The sequence below is a fragment of the Nicotiana attenuata genome, unplaced genomic scaffold (assembly GCF_001879085.1).
Source record: "Nicotiana attenuata strain UT unplaced genomic scaffold, NIATTr2, whole genome shotgun sequence".
Lineage (NCBI taxonomy): Eukaryota > Viridiplantae > Streptophyta > Magnoliopsida > Solanales > Solanaceae > Nicotiana > Nicotiana attenuata.
Genome location: NW_017672740.1, coordinates 60773 through 79088, shown reverse-complemented (window position 1 = coordinate 79088; position 18316 = coordinate 60773). Strand labels below are relative to the sequence as shown.

The window sequence follows — 18316 nt, the reverse complement described above, 5'->3', positions numbered from 1 at the left end:
GATTCGAACATACGACTTGACCTTACCACACATTCCACGTGTACTATCATTGCCGTTGAACCAATGCCCTACGGACATCAAGCACATAATGCACAACATAATCAGGAAATTGTTACCTCAGATAGTTGTTTTAATGTTACTAACTCCACGTGATAAACCCACAGTGGAAGGACCAACACAAGAAGGTTTCCACGTCATCTCACATAGTTGTTTAATGAACACATGAATTGGATGGTCCACAAGAAGATAACCAATCCTAGTTTCCTGGAGTGGAAGAAATGGATGGTCCCAATTCTGTCTCCAACTTTGACGTCACAAACACACTAGTATCCAAGCATATATATATTGATCATAATGAGGAGACACTGCAATTACCCACTACACATTAGCGGCACTGTTAGCCATTAGCGGCACTGTTAGCAGTCAGCCAAATATCACCTAGACAACCATTTTTGCTCCGATGAGACATCAAAACTACCATCCGACTTGGTCCTATTCTCGACTTGTAAGTCCCTCGAGATGGGGTATTACTCATATTATTCAGCGGGCACAGACTATCATCTCCAGCTACTCAATTACTATCTTTAAGTTGCTTACCTAAAGCGCACTAGTCAATTCTAAGTCGTGTCCTACACGTGTACTACCCGTCCCATGCTTAAAGTCCAGGAGACATTTAGACCTCTATCTCAGGGTGGTTCTAGACTTTAACTTAGGCTACCCAAAAATATCAAAAACTAGGCGACATACAGAACACATTGGACATTCACTTATAAGCAAGTAAGGGCTCAAGTTGGCCTCCGCAACTAGACAACAATTGCTTGCCAAACTGGTTAACATTGATAGATTTTATTAATTGCAGAATCCTTTAGGCAGGATCTCTATCTGGTACCGAACGAATGATCAAACGCTTATGCGCTTAAAGCTAGTTTCTTAATACGATTACCAGGACCTATATAAATTTGTTTACTAATTTTAGAATAATGATATTAAATAGTGGAAATCACAGAAATATATCTAGAATTGTCTGTTTTAATCCTATAGGCATGTTTTCTAGTAAGGTTAACATCACAGTGTTTGGAAACTCGTGAACAAACGGGAAGAAATGATAATTAGGTTGATTCAAACCTATAGGCATGCTTTCTACAATTTGATCCAATATTTTGATCCTATAGACATGATTTCTATAATTTGTGAACAAAACGGCATGTAAACGAGGTTTTTCCACACACATCAAATCACCTATTTTCTATAGGCATGGTCTTTAGCAAGCAAAACTAGAACATAATTGAACCAAGCACTGAACCTATAGGCAGGGCCGCCCGTATATGATGACTAAACATGATAAAATACCTGTAGAAATGATTCTAACATACCACCTTTAATAACACATTATTGGACCTATAGGCAGGATTTCTACCCAACTTGTTGCAAATATAAGCTAGAACCATTTTCACACTAGAGAGATTGATCAGAAACAGTTCAGGGAAAAGACTAGGGACTATGTCCTAGTGCGTTAGAGTTCACAAGGGTCTCACATGAACCCTGAGCAGCGCTCACACTAGGGAGGCCAAAGGACAGAACCTAAATAGCCTTGGCTTTCAGTCGGCTAAGAATAATAATTCAGAAGGACCGGATAGTAAAGGAATAGGATGGAGTCAAGGGATTTCATTGCAAGACAGAATCCAAATTGACCATATACACACAAATAACAGACAAGCTTGAACTTAGGCAGACATAGTAAAGTTTTCAGGAAATGAAGTTAATTAATTAGGGCAGTTACTAGAGGTGTCAAAATATGATGAAATATGATCAAACATGCCACACTATAGCAGATTCAGCAAACGGACTTGTAATTCTATTAATGCATACATCTATACATAGTTAACTAGTCCATAGAAGGAGATATGGGAACATGTTCAAAGAGCACGATTATAACAGAATTAAACTTAAAGACAAAGTTATCAGTGACATATGGCTAAGTATAATCGAACTAACAAACTCACAGTAGATTTAAGCATGTTTTAGATGTAATGGCATTTAGGATAGCATAGTTTAACTGAAGTAACACATAAATAAAATGGTAAAGGCATGGTAACTCCACCAGTTAAGACGAAGCAAGGAAGAAGGAACTCAATAGTATAGTAAATATCACCAAACAAGAGAAAGAACTTGGAAATTTCTGGCTTTGGCTTTCAGCCGGCCAGGAATCAGAATACAGAACAAGATTATTCAAGAGTGAGAGGACACAACCTTAGTTTTGTGCTCTTAAGGATTTTTCGGACTTAATCAAAGGGGAGTGGTGAGGGGTTTAAATAGTGTAGGAATTAAACCCATAAACATGGAAAATAATTAATTCAATACTAAAAAGGCAGGTATCTAAAACAATAAGAAAAGAAAAATTTGAAACCCTAGTTTTAGGTAAACCACACAAAATCGGCAAAACAATAAGGACAAAATAGTCACATATTGCATAAAATGAACATAGACAGCAGATTATTCGAAAAGAACACAAAATAGAACCAGATTTAGGTCGATTAAAAAGGCTCTAAAATCCTAATTTAGGGTAAGTAAAAGAAATCGACGTAAATAGGCAGATTCTCACATAATAGGGTGAATAATGGCGAGATAATACTAAAAATCAAAGCTTGAACCAGCTTTGGTTCGAATCAAAGAGGATATGTAAACCCTAACCTTAGGGTTAAGCAAGATCTGAACAGATCGGACTCACATGGTGCAAAATAACGTGGGTGGACCTAATATCGTAAAGATTCAAGAGACGAAGATCGATTAGGACAGAAGCAAAGTAGGGATAATTTCCATATTTAGGCAAGTAAAAGGTAATTCCGTAAAGAATCACCCAATAAAGGAAATATGCCAAAATGAGAGGAAAATCCCATTAGGAACGGGATTAGAGGAGGATTTTAGAGAGGCGGCGGGCTTAGGGTTCTTCAGAGGGAGAGGTTAGAGAGGGAGCGTATTAGGGGAAATGGGGTTAGGGTTTGGGAGATGGGTAATATAAGGAAAATTGGAGGGGGGGTTATTTATGAGTCGTTGACCATTTTGATCAACAGCTCGGGTTTAGGCAGCAGTTGGGTCAAGTTTAATAAGAGGGTAAGGGTACTGGGCTAATGGGGTTGGGCTTGGGGTAATTGGGGTGTGCTTAGGTCGTTTAGGTCCGAAATTAATTATGAAATTAGGGCCTGATTTTAAATACCCAATTTTAACAAATAAGTAATTTATAAAATAATAAATAAATTACAAAAATATCTTTTGTGCATAAAAATGATTAAAAAAATTATTTAATATTATAAAAATACAAAAAGGTTATTTTGTGCATAAATATAATTACATATAAGCTATTATTTCAAAATGTGCAATTTAGCCTTAAAAATACAAATGTACTAAAAATATTTAAAACCTAATATGGGTATAAATGATGAGTTTAGACGATTAAATCATCACAAAAATAATTTGGTGGATAATTATTGGATATTTATATAATAAAATGCAGAAATAAATTGATTTAAGGCCTTTAAAAATTATGAAAAATACTTGTGTATGCTCGTAAATCAAGTGATGATGCATATGCACTATTTTGAAAGTATATATATTTGGAAAATATGAGGGNACAAAAAGGAAACATGGTTATCTTATTCATAAAGAGTGGGGTAGGAAGTGTGTGATAAGGTTTGCTCGGTTGGGTTCACTCCATCGAGCGTCGGTCACGCCTCCCGAGGTTGGGGCGTGACATTTGGAGAGGAAGGGATTCAAGGGTGGTGCAAATGAGAGAATGGGGTAGGGTATGGGGGGTCGCTGGATTAAAAAAGGAAAGAAATAACGCGGACCGTTGATTTGGGAGATCAATGGTCGAGATTAAAAAGGGTAGGTTGGGTTCCGGGTTTGGATATGGGTTAATAGGGTGTCGGTCGGGTTTTATTTGTTAAATTGGGCTGGGAATTAGGGTCCTGATTTGGCTATAAGTGAAAGCCAATTTGGCTAAAATTTAAATAGCTAGTTTTTCCCTATTTAATTTACAAAAAATAGTAGATAATTTTTGAAAAAATAATTTAAAATGTGAAAATGATTTAGGATACATAATTAGCAATTTAAAATACAGGATCCAATTTTATGCATATAAAACATAATTATATCTTAAAAGGGCTAACATTGCAATTATGTGCAATTTAGCTTTAACAATACTAAATGTAATTGCAAAAAATATATAAAAATTATCTTAGCCATATTTTGGCATAAATATAGAAACCCAATAGATGAATATCAAAATAATAATTTTGAAAATAATTATTGGGGATTTTATGGATAAAAAGGGAGAAAATAAATTAATTTAAACCTTTAAAATTATGGAAAAAATAATTAAAACCTTGGGCATGCTTATATATGCATATATATTCTATTTCGAAGGTATTTTTGCATATTTAAAAATATAGGGAAAAATTGGGTATCAACAGCTGCCCCTCTTTACTCAGGAAGGATGAAAGAATTTTCGGGTAAAGAAATGATGGCCAATTTTGACCGAGCGAAATGGTTAGAGAGATTAGGCCGCACCCTGGTTTCTGAGCTGCCTACATATCCCTGGTTTTACAGGAATCAGGCCATGTGTAGTTCCGGATCCAATGGTGAACGAAACTGATGGCGTTGTTATAGGGATGGTCGTGTATTCGGAAAGAGTTCTTTTGAGTAGGATATTATCGGATGAATTTATGCGAAGTCACGAAATGTGAATTTGAGATAGTCTGAATGTGTCACATGGCAGATATCTGAATGTTCATAGAGTAAAAGCGAGTAATTGATGGGAGCCGGTTACGTTTGAAATAATTGCAGGGTGTGAACGTTATGAGTGGAAACTGGAGCGAAGGTCGCTCCCGTTTGAAGAACGGTTATTTCCTAGATTACCTGCAAAACATGCAACAGGATGCACATAAATATATATAGGTTATTGCAATAATTTAAACATGATGCAAATTCCCTTTGGACCATAAAGATTGTCTTCGGACGGTGAGGATGATGTCCTTAGACCATGACGTCCTGGGCCTTGAATCGTGAGATAAGGGATTCACATGTCGTGAAATGATTTTCTCGGCCCATGAGAATTGTGCATCTGAACCATGCGGCCTTTGAATAATGATATGCAGCGTTGAGAGCTTCTCAGGCCATGCATTGGTGTCTTCAGGCTATGGCGATGTTTCAGCCCATGAAATACATAGACATGATGATGGATCATATAATCGAAACAAGAAAGAGCTTAGTCTTGCGCAGGATTGGGACAAAGGTTAGCCTCGGGAAAGGCGAAATAGTGCTAGATTTCAAGTAGCGTAGCATTCGGCATTAGTCAAGGAAGGGTAGAGTTTAGCCTTATGCAGTTGGGGAGGCAAGTCTTAGCCTCATGCAAGAAGAGGAGACAGGGCTTAATAAAAAACAGTGGAAGGCAGTGCTTAGCCTTATGAAATTGAGGAGGCAGGGCTTAGCCTCATGCAAGAAGAGGAGACAATGCTCATCCCATGCAGTGGACGGTAGTGCTTAACCTTATGTAATTGAGGAGGTAGGGCTTAGACTCATGCAAGAAGAGGAGACAATGCTTAGTCTCGTGTAGGGGGAGGCAATGCTTAGCCTTATACAATTGAGGAGGAAGGGCTTAGCCTTATGCAAAAAAGAGGAGACAATGCTTAGTCTCATGCAATGGAAGGTAGTGCTTAGCCTTATGCAATTAGGGAGGCAGTGCTTAACTTCATGCAAAATGGGATACTGGGCTTAGTATCATGAAGGGGAAGGCAGTGCTTAGCGTTATGCAAGTAGGGAGGCGGGGCTTAGCCTCATGCAAGAAGGGGAGACAATGCTTAGTCTCGTGCAATAGAAAGCAATGCGTAGGCTTATGCAATTAGGGAGGCAGGTCTTAGCCTCATGCAAGAAGAGGAGACATGGCTTAGTCTTATGCAAAGGAAGGCAATGTTTAGCCTTATGCAATTAAGGAGGCAGGGCTTAGCCTAATGCAGAATAGGAGACATGGCTTAGTCTCATGCAGGGGAAGGTAGTGTCTAGCCTTATGCAATTAAAGAGGCAGGGCTTAGCCTCATGTAAAATGGGAGACAAGGCTTAGTCTCATACAAAGAAAGGATAATGAGTGATAGCAGAGTATTTCTTAGCTGGCGATAAGTTTGTGTTTGGTAGCTATGTCATCATGAAGATAGTGATTTTGATGTGTGTACGTATTTGCGAATATTCCTTGTTCCTGCATCCAATGAAAAATCGTGAGTTTTGCAGGGAAGGTTGGTTCGTGCATTCGCCTACTTGCTTTGCTCTACATTGAAATCCTGCTCGAGTTTCCATGGGTAGCATCTGGCTAAAAATAAAGATTTCGAAAAATATGCATGCATAGTTATCCAAAACATAGTAATATGCAACTTTTAAATTAATTAGATGAACCAGTAATTGTGACACTATCAGACATTGCGCCCTTATTGCCACAGAATTTTGAGGGTCCTCCTCAAAATAGTGCCCTAGTTATTCAGATGATTTTTCTTGGTGATCCGCATACGGTGCCGTTGGCTGAACTTGCTCTGGAATTTAGAGGGTCCTCCTCAAAATTCTGCCCCTGTTACTTAGCCAATTCTTTGAACGTCTTGCATATGATGACGTCGGCTGGACTTTGCTCTGGAATTTTGAGGGTCCTCCTCAAAATTCCAGCCCAGTATCTAATTGTGGGGAAAATAAAAAATTTATTGAGATGTGACCGAACCTACAGGGCTGCCTACGTAACCCCTCTTAAACAGGAACCAGGTCAAGCGTAGTTCAGTTACATCAAATGAAGAAATATAAATAATTTAAATATAGCATCTCTTGACTGCGTGCGAATTGATAGGCTTTGGCCAAACTTCTCCGTCCATTTTTGCAAGTATGAGTGCTCCTCCCGTTAGTACCCTGTGAACCATGTCGGGCCATTACCAATTGAGTAAAAAATTTCCTTTGGCTTCATCTTCATGCGGGAAAATTTGTTTCAACACCAGCTGCCCCGTCGTGAACTGTCTACGTTTGACACTTTTGTTGAAAGCTTGGACATTCTGTTATGATAAAGTTGACCGTGAGATATTGCATTCCTTCTTTTCCCGTCAATAAGAGCAAATTGTTAATAGGGACTCCTTATCCATTCTGCATCACTGAGTTCTGCTTCCTATATAATTCTCAAAGAAGGGATTTCGACTTTGGAGGGAATGACGGCATCAGTACCGTAAACCAGCATGTAGAGAGTTGCTCCGATTGATATGCGTACTATGGTACGATATCCCAATAAGGAAAATGGTAATTTCTCGTGCCATTGCTTGTGGTTGTCTACCATTTTCCTCAATATTTTCTTGATTTCTTGTTGGCGGCTGACCTTCCCATCCTTCTTCGGAACTGGCACGATGTTGGCCAACCAAGTAGGATATTCAACCACTCTGAGAATCTTAGATTTGATATGCTTGGTGACTTCCTCCTTGATTTTCAGATTCATATTAGGCTTAAACTTTTTGAGTATCTGCTTTACAAGCGGACACATTGGATTGGTAGGTAGTTTATGAGCTGCGATAGATGTGCTCAGCCCGATCATATCATCATAAGAGCATGCGAAAATGTCTTCATACTCATTCAGGAAACAGGTGTATTATTCTTTCTCTGATGGTGACAAGTGGATACTTATGCGGGTTTCTTTGATTGTTTCAGAATCTACCAAGTTCACTATCTCGTTTTCGTCCAAATTTGACTTAGGCTTATTCTCAAATTTTTCCACCTCTCTGAAAATTCCGTCAAGGATTATGTCTTCTTCTTCTATTTCCTCTGAATCACTATCCTTACGTTGTGTTGTTTCATTACATGTCACGATCATTGGTTCATCACGATAAGTAATAATAATGTTGTAAAGAGAAAATGTAAAGGATAATAATAAATACTAAAAGTAGCAATGCATTAGATAAATCTGGAAATGTTTAAACAAGTACGGCTCGATTATTCGAGCAATTATTTCAAAACAAAATGCGTCTAAAATAGAATACTTAAAATGTCCTTAATCCTTAAAATTATATAAAAATAAATCATTCTAATTGCCAGGCTACCAAGGAACTCGATGGGCCCGGGATGGTGTAGCAGTCCAATTCTTGAGAACAGCTCCTTTCTCCATGGTCTGAAAGGTAAGGTCTTCTTCCTCCTCCTCCTCAACTATTGCAGTGCAGTCCATGTCTTCATCGTGTAGAAATAAGTTCTTTAGGCCAATTAAAGCCCCATCTTCTTTGGATCCCCATATAACGTCAGTCTCTTAAAATTTCTGGTGCAGTGCGGTATTGGCTGTTCAAGAGGGTAAAAGGGACCACGCCATGGAGGCAACCAATCATCGCACTCCTGCCAGGTGTACTGATATCCAAGTCCTAAGGTGGTACCGTGACTTTTTGGTTGTATTGGCTTCGTGATACCCTGGAGATTCTTGCCGAGACCTTTACCGGGTTCATACCTTGTCCATAACAATATGCTTTCAATGTTATTACTCCACCACTTGTCTTTATCTATTGCATTGACACTCTCGATGCGATTATACGCTTCTCCACCCAACTTACTTCAATTCTCGACAACCGAAACAGTTTGATTGGTGTAAATAGGATTACTTCCGTCTCCATGATGATCACTTCCTGATGATTCCGTTCGAACTTCACTGCCAGTTGTAGCGTAGAAGTTACGGCTCCAGCAGCATGTATCCAAGGTCATCCCAAAATCAGATTGTATGTGGCAGATATGTCCAAGAATTGAAACTCAACATCAAACCAAGTTAGACCCATCTGCAAACACAGGTTTATTTCCCTGATCGTGTCCCTTTGGGACGCATCGAATGCTTTCACATTCATAGTTTCTGCTCGTATCTCATGCAATCGTTTACCCAATATCTTCAAAGTAGTCAACGGAAAAATGTTGAGGCTTGAACCCCCATCTATTAGGACTCTGGCTATGAATTTGTACTCAAATTGTACTGTGATGGTAGTGCCTTATTGTTACTCAGTCCTTCAGGTGGTACTTCGTCTTCATGAAAGGTGATCTTGTGGTTCACCAATACATGCCCTACCATGTTTTCCATCTCTCCACTGGTGATATTGTTGGGTACATAAGCCTCGTTCAATACTTTCATTGATGCCTTCCTATGCGTCTCAAAATTCTGTAGTAGTGGTAGAACGAATATCTGAGCAGGGGTTTTGTTCAAATGATCAACCATAGAGTATTCTCTTGCTTGCCCTTTCTCCAAGGATCATCCGGGCATGTTTCAATGATAGGTTGTTTAGGAGTGGCTTCTTTACTTATTCCTCCCAAATTCTCAGGTGTGTAAATCCTACCAGTCCTGGTCATGCCTTGTGCGACACCTGTTTCTTCCATTTCCCCTTTCCTTTTCTTGTCGCCTCTGCAGCATAGTCCCATGGTATACCATTGGAAATAAAGGATGGTGTGGGTGCTACCGTCACAGTGAAGGGTATGGTCACTTCAACCTCAAACGGAGACGATGCAGCTGAGTGCGTTGTTATTTTAACCTCAAACGGAGTTCGCGTGGCTATTTCAACCTCAATTGGTGAATAAATTTGCACTATAATGGGTGTGAGAGAGACTGAGGTACTTTGGTTTCATTCCCTTCAGGAATGAGTCAAGTTGATCGGATACCATTCTTCAGCAGTTTCGATCACATTTACCCCTCTCGCACCTGTGATCCTGGAGGGGTTGTTGCGGATATTTGGTACAACCTCTTTTGCTTGTATAGCTTTGGTGTCAATCAACGTCTGGATCTTATCCTTCAAGGTGAGACATTTATCAATATTGTGTACCTTCATGCCCGAGTGATAGGCACATGTCCTGTTCGGATTAACCCACTAGGAAGTGTTTTCCATAGCAACAACGGGAATGGGGGTGACATGACCGGCAACCTTCAGTCTTTTATAAGATGATCGATGGTTTCAGCAATAAGAGTGTATTGTCTAGGTGTTCTACGAACAAAATTTTGTATGGTTTACTGGTAGTTTTGGCGGGCTGGTGGTGGTGAGTGGTAATATGCAGGTTGTGTGTTATAAGTATAGTAGGTGGCGGTGGGCTGTTGGTATCTGGGAGATGAAGGCTGATATGTGAGTGGTGGGGTTTGGTATGTGAGAGGAGATTTTGGTCCTTGGGCTACCATCACGGCTTCTACTTCCTTCTTCTTGGATATGCCTCCTGACTGCAAGGCCTTGTTTGTAGCTTGGAGTGCTTCAAAGTTCGTCACCATCCTGCTTTTTATTCCCTCGTGTGTACACCTACTCAGTAAGTAACAAGTCCAAACTATGTACAGATAGGTAGTGACGAACATAACCTTAACATGTAATAGAAATAAACTGTGCAGGAAAAGCAGGCATGCTATCACTTCAAGTATACAAATCAAGCAGTAAAATAAATATAGATTTGAACAATGTGAGATATAAAGCTCAACTAACTCTACATGCCAATGCACAGAATGTATGAAATGCACCATGTGCTCCCACTCTCAAGTGCTCAACCACTCGGTACTACATATGGCCATCCGACCCAGGGAAATCCATCCCGGAACATATACAACACTGACTGCAAGTCAACCAGTACCGAGGAAGAAGGGTAATCCAACCCTGAGGAGAAATCCATCTCCAGGTATATATATACACACTCAACCACTCGGTACCGCATAGAACTATCCGGCCCAGGGAAATCCATCTCGGAACATGCTCATCACTGACTATAAGTCACTTGGTACCGAGGAAAAGGGTAATCCAACCCTGTGGAGAAATCCATCTCCAGATATCAGTACTTCGAACAAATCCATGTCCAGGAAAATCCATTCCTCAATAATATCATTTGCGCTTATTGGGGGTGCGTTACATACTCCGGAGGGTCTCCTACAGCCCAAACGCTATCATAATCATTAACATAACCGCTTCGGCGTGCAACCCGATCCCATAACTACCACTCATAATCAGGCTCTCGGCCTCACTCAGTCATCACTCTCCAGTCACATACACGAGCTCACAATGACATGAAACTAACCCGGAGCAATGGTACGATGTGCCAAATAATAACAACTGAGACCGAGACATGATATGATATGCATGAATAAGACTGATTACAGAAAATCAATGAAACTAATGAGATGCCAGCAAGATACGACTACTCGGGTCTCAAGAATATCGGCATGAAGCCCTAACATGATATCTAGCATGATTTATGGCTCATTTACCTAATCACATGATCGAAACATGGATATCAGCAAGAAAGAGACACTAAGCGGTTCCATGGAATGAACCAGGCCACAATTCTCATGGTGCACGCATGCACGTCTGTCACTTGGCATGTGTGTCACCTCAATACTCATCACGTAACTCATAGTTTGTGGTTTCGAACCATCAGAACCAAGTTTTGAAGTGTTACTTACCTTAATCAATCCAAAACCCTACTCCGCGATGCCTTGGCCTCTCGAACCGGCCTCCAAACATCCCGAATCTAGCCAAAAGCAATACAACGCAATCAACATGAGCTAGAGGAATCAATCCCAAACGAAATGCTAAGCTTTAGGTCAAAAGTTAAAAAGTCAACTCAAAAAACTTGGGCCCCGGGCCCACATCTCAAAATCCGACAAGCCATTTGATTACGAGACTAACTATACTAGTTTTACTCAAATCCGACTTCGAATCCGCTTTCAAATCCCAAAAATTCACTTTATGAAACTCTGCCAATTTCCCCCAATTTCCATCCCAAATCACGAATCGAATGATGAATTCAATGATATATTCATGAATATTAGCCAAAACCGAGTGAGAATCACTTACCCTGATAAATTTCTTGAAAAACTCTCAAAAGATCGCCTTAAACCGAGCTCCTAAAGTCCAAGATGTGAAATAAAACCCTAAGCCTCGCTTATATAGTGCTCTTTGAACCTTCACTGTGCGGTCCGCGAAATTTGGCCGCGGCCGCGGGTCGTGAAACATTTTCCTTCTGCGGTCCGCATAAAACTCATTGCGAGAGCACAACCCCCACCGCGGTCTGCTCAATTTTGTTGCAGCCGCATAACACCTCTGTGGTCCGCACCAATTTTGTGTGGTCCGCACTTCCAAGACCAGAGACAAAAGATCTGCCAACTCCAAAACCAACTAATGATCCAATAACCACCTAAAACTCACCCAAGGGCCTCGGGACCTTACCTGAACATACTAAAACATCCCATAATATCATTCAAACTTAATTGAACCTTCGGATCATCCAAAACAGCATCAAAACACCAAATCACCCTCGGTTTCAAGCCTAAGAACTTCTAACTTTCAAATTTTCTGCAAATGACTCTCAAACTTATTAAATCACGTCCGCATGACCTCAAATATTGCACACAAGTAAAGTATGACACCAAGACCTATTCCAACTTCCGGAATTCTCCGACCCCGATATCAAACTTTCCACTGGCAACCAACATCGTCAAATTTCCAACTTTCGCCAATTCGAGCCTAATTCTACCACGGACCTCCAAATTACATTCCGAATCTGAACGCTCTTCTAAGTCCAAAATCACCTAACGAATCTAACAGACCCATCAGAATTCACATCTGAGACCGTTTACACATAAGTCAACTTCCGGTCAACTTTCGAAACTTAAGCGTTCATAAAAGAAACTAAGTGTCTCAAATCCTCTCCGAATCTACTCAAGACCCGAACCAACTGACCCAACATGTCACAATATAGCTGAAGGGTACAAAAAGAAGCCCAAATAGGGAAACGAGGCTATAACTCTCGAAACGACTGACCAGGTCGTTACAGTAAAGTATTCAAAAATATACTATATTAATTATTTATGTCAATTTAATCACAAAAGAGTATATTATCATGTAGTTTACCATGTTGGGAAAAAATAATCATGTGAGTTGGTTTTGTATTCCAAGTTGGGAAGAAAATCAATTTCCATAGACGTTTAGTATGATTCAGTTGGTTTTGACTAGATTCGAGCCGCTCGGAGATCGATTCGCATGGGAGGGCTTCTATAGAGTGTTAACTCACGCGCTTTCGGTTATGTAACACGTGTAAACTTTATTTGAGGGTAATATTTCCATTCGCTATGATATTTGATATGTACTAGGAGTGACACACATTCTAGGTAATGGGTATATGTGTGTGCGCCATGGTTATTCATGATCTAGGTAGACCTTAGGATATTATGTTCCTTGTTTTTCTATCATGCCATGTTATCTATGTGTTTTCTGTACTTCTATGACTACTCGGGTTTTTATTCATGTTAGTAATCTTGCCTAGGCTATGTGCTTATCTATTTGAGACATCATTGGGCTATTCTTGCTATATTGAGATTTTTGCTTTAATTGTAGTCATACTTTCAGTCATGACGTTACATTCGCGTATTATATATCTGTTTCTATGCATTTTTTATAAGTTATAGCACATGTTGTTGATGACCTGGATATGTGAGATGGTTTGAGCTGAGTACTATGAGATGTGAATATTTGAGACTTGAGCAAGTGATGACTGATCTTGGGCCATATAGCTGGTTTGATTCTAATATTGAGGTGACACATTTGATAGGCCCCCCTTTGGGCTAAGCGGTATTGATTATGAGGTAACACATGCACTAAGGCCCAAATTGAGCTAGGTGATATTGATTGTTGACTTAGATCCGATCATTGTTTGGGCAAGGACCCTCCCCTCCGAGGTCAGGTATTAACTATGGGCGCAGGCATATGGTTATATATGTGTTTGGGTGAGGGACTTGTGACAGGCACTCTTACACAGCTGAGAGTTGTTGTTGATTATTCTGCTGTTGAGACTATTCAATTTTATAATTTGAGTTTATTGTGTTGTTTAAATTTTTGCTTGCCTAGAAAGTAGGATTAGGCATCGTCACGACTTTGGTGAGATTTGGGATCGTGATGAGTTGGTACCAGAGCACTAGGTTACTTAGGTTTCACAGACAAATCACGTGCAAATGACATAATCCACCCGCCAGTAGCCACAAGCTCCCAATTTCAACAAGTATTAGACTATTATCAAATTTATTGAATTAACAAACAAGTTGCACAAGATATAAAAAAATCACAAGGGAATCACAACATTACATAAAAATTACCAACACAATAATCCCACATCAACACAGATCATCCCTGACAGTAGCCACCATTAACTCTACTATAGCCACCTGTATCATTCTATATAATAGCCACCTTTATCCCTCCGCTCTGACAATATCAATAACCACCCTTATACCTTCGCCCTACCAATATCAATAGCCACATGTATCGCTATTGTAGCCACACTTATCACCCCATTAATAGCCTCCCTTATCTCTCCGTTTAATAACCTCCCTTATCACTCCGTATAATAGCCACCATTATCACTCTGCCCAGATAATATTCTAACACACACAACCACAATGAAATGCTACCCTTATACCCACACAATATCGACATTGAAATGCCCCTTATATGCCGCATAACAGTTACCCAAATTACACAACAATTTACACGGAACATTATCACAACAACACAATACAACAATTCATGTCACAAATTCCTCATAGGCCACAACCAATTCCAAATGTACAATAAAATCAACTAATTTCACAGCAAATAGCCCAAGGTTGTACACAACGTATATAAAACCTCTTAAACAACCACAAGGATGGAAAACAAACTCAGCATAGGACAACGCCTTCTTTAATCAAATTTTTCGATAAATACATTAATGCCTCAAATTAAAGTTTTAATTACACCATATGTCACTTGGGCCATACAACCCACTCAAAAATAGCCCATATTTTGAGGCCTTTACCTGGTATAGCCCATGTTGGCTAACTTATGAAATTTTATTTTCACCCAGTAGCCCACACCTTAACATAACCGTTTTAATATTTTAAATTTTAATTTCTCTGTTGCTCTCTTCCTCACGCTTTTCTCACTCTCTCTTCCTCTCGATTTTCTCAGACCATAACCGACTCCATTGTTGTGTGCAAGTTGCTTTTCGAGGTTTCAATCTTAGTTTGAGGTAATTTTCATTTTATTTTATGTTTTTCCTACAGTGTTGGTTTTGAATTTTTTTTTTGAATTTTTTTTTGCTTTTTCTGATTACGCCAATTTTTTTCAATGTTGCTGTGTTTTTTTGGATGATTTTGTGTTCCTTGTTTCTGCGTTCGAGACTTAAACTTGATGAAACGAAATGCATGGTTTGTTATTTCGACTTTTAGGGTAGAATTTTTGGTTTTTTGAGTTTTGTTAAAATTCGGGAAAATTGGCCTCTGCTTTGAGTTTATGGCTTTTATTTTTTTTTAGATTTTGAGTTTTGTTACAGTTTTATTTGTTTGTTTTCCTTCAGTTGTCTTCACTTTTGTTAAAGCTTTGTTTTGGCCTCTGCTTTGTGTTTATGGCATTTTGGGTTAACTTTTGAGTTTTGTTACAGTGTGAGTTTTGTGTTTGCTTTAACTTGTTTTGGATGCTGCATTACCTTAATGATAGACTTGTTTTGGATGCTGCATTACCTTATGCAATTCTGATACCTTACCTCTTGAAGAGTTCTGATTTTTATGTCGAGAAGAAGGGCATTGATTGGAACAATGGTGCATATACCGATAAATCCCATTCTGATGCTTTGCAGATTAATCTGGTTAATAATGTTCCCCAACAGATCAAATGGTAGGTTAATCTCAATTGTTTTACTATTTTACTATTAGTGTACCTATTTGAATCTGATTCGTTTCTTTTTAATTACAGTGATTGTGGTGCTTTTGTTGCTGGCTTTGCTGAGTATTTCATCCTTGGTAAAGAAATTCGAAAGGATAATTTTGACATTGAGACACTTCGCACCAGGTGGGGATCTCTGTTATGGGATTATGTAAGGAAAAAACAACAGTCTGGTGCAATTAGTGATGATGAAGTCACAGGGAGACTTTTGAAGAAGAGGAAGAGGGGGCGACCAAGAAAGTAGTTCTGTTATTTTCATTTTACTGTAGTTTTTCTATGTATAAGGAGTTGTTGCCTAGTTTTGTAACTATTTTGCTACTTGTGAGATAACCTTAAAGGATATTATAGATATTTTTTTTTATTTTTGTGTAATTTGAGGCAGTCATTACACATTGTTGCTGTGAATGAATTACATTTTAATGAATATTTTCAGTTGCTTTTGTCCTTTAACAAAGTATGTATTTTCATTATGGTTGCAGTTTTGTTAATGTAGCAGGTTTTATACATATGTATACAATAATATACATAGTTATACAAACTTATACTCTCATTTATACATCTGTATACATGTAATACCAGTGATTGTTTGCAGTCCTGTTTTGTATTTCTACAATCTATCAATATATTTAGTACCATTAAAAACAGGAAGACACTATTATTGGATAAGCAAAACATGTATAATGAAACATGTCAATTGCTTGTGAAACTTAACTAATCAACATTTGTAACTCTATTGTTTGTGAAACTTAACTACTCAACATGACAACAAATGTAATAGGAAGCATTTTGTTTCCAACTATTTATTTTGGTCGATTCCTACATGTTTTCCTATTGTGACCACCTTGTCCACACACAGAACACGAAAATGCTCTCTTAGACTCTTTCTCTGAAGCAGGCTTGAGTCTTTCCTTTTTTGGCCTTCCTGCATTCCCTCTCCCTTTAGGTGGTAGGACCACATCTTCCATCACCTCTGTTGGGATTACCCATAAACTCTCATCTGGCATCGGATTCACTGGAAATTCATAAGTGCTAAGGAGTTTATCCTTCTTGTAGTAAAAAGAGCAATACTGGCCAGGTTTCAGCTGCNATCAAGTGATGATGCATATGCACTATTTTGAAAGTATATATATATATATATATATATATATATATATATATATATATATATATATATATATATATATATATAGAAAACATGAGGGAAAATTTGGGTATCAACAGTTTCCCCTCTTTACCCTGGAAGGATGAAAGAGTTATCGAGTAAAGAAATGATGACCAATTTTGACCGAATGGAGTCTTTTGAAAAACATAGGTTGCACCCTGGTTTCTGAGCTGCCTACATATCCCTGGTTTTACAGGAATCAGGCCATGTGTAGTTCCGGATCCAATGGTGAACGAAACTGATGGCGTTGTTATAGGGATGNGTTTCTCTTACCCCTTCAAGCTACAGTATATAACTGATCCGTAGCAGGCCTCACCTGCAAAGTTTTTTTAAAAAAAAATTTAAGAACATTATACATTATTATACAGAGTTATACATCCTTATACAAGCAGTAAAATGCAAGTCAGAAGTTCCAAGATTCATTATATTTGATTCATTTTACCGTCATTTGCTCCGATGCAATCAGATTTTCCCGAAGGAGTTTGTCGTACTTTTCGCCAAGCTCTGGAGATGTCTCCATTGCACTTTTTCTGTTTTTGTTGTTCCACTGTTGTAGCGAATTTGTCATGTACTCCAGCAATCGCATTACTGGTAACTCTCTAGCATCCTTGTTAGCTGCATTAATTGACTATGCAATATTGGAAGTCATTACCATCGACCTTTTCACCTTGGAATATGCTCTAGACCACCTTTCGTACCCAATTTCGAACAAGTAAGGCTGCACCCTCGGATCAATTTTGCACAACTCTGTCATATGGTACTCAAACTTCTCTATCGTGTAAGCTCTTGCCAAAGCAAAGAAGATATCCTTCAATTGTTTGTGATGTTTCTTGAATGTGCGCTTTACATTCTGCCACAAGTGAAACATGCAAATACAATGTGGTACTTCTAGGTACACAGCTTTTGTGGCATTGAAGATGCTTTCATTTCTATCTGAAACTATACACATCCCTTCCCTAACTCCAAAAGTACCCTTTATCTGGACAAAGAACCACTCCCAAGATTTGTTATTCTCTGAATCCACAATTGCATACGTAAGTGGAAGGATTTTTCCTGTTTATACAAAAATAGATATTAGGATTCAGACTGCAAATTAGTCTGCAGATACCAACTGCAAATTTTATACAAATCTTATACACAGTTATACATATTTATACAGATTTATACCAACTGCAAATTTTATAAAAACAGCAGCTGTGAAATCCTATACACTTTTATACATGAAACTAAAACATTATACAAATTGCAGAAACAACGTAGATGCAGTCAACTCACCAGCTCCATCTTGTGTGCAAGAAGTCAATATGGTACCCTTATATGCTGCTTTGTGGAAGCTTCCGTCAACAATCATTATCGGTCTGCAATGCTCCCAGCCCTTGATAGATGCATATAGCGAAACATATGCATA

At 38.8% G+C, this 18316-nt stretch overlaps 1 protein-coding gene across 1 annotated transcript; it reads right to left on the bottom strand.

Annotated features, from left to right (window-relative positions):
- Positions 1-16546: 16546 nt before the first annotated feature.
- LOC109214340 lies at positions 16547-17494 on the bottom strand. Its single transcript, XM_019378249.1, has 3 exons — positions 17351-17494; positions 17195-17224; positions 16547-16828 (listed from the first exon to the last, which is right to left on the bottom strand). The coding sequence occupies exons 1-3, from the start codon at positions 17492-17494 to the stop codon at positions 16547-16549; spliced, it is 456 nt and encodes a 151-aa protein (XP_019233794.1).
- Between the last annotated feature and the right edge of the window lie 822 nt (positions 17495-18316).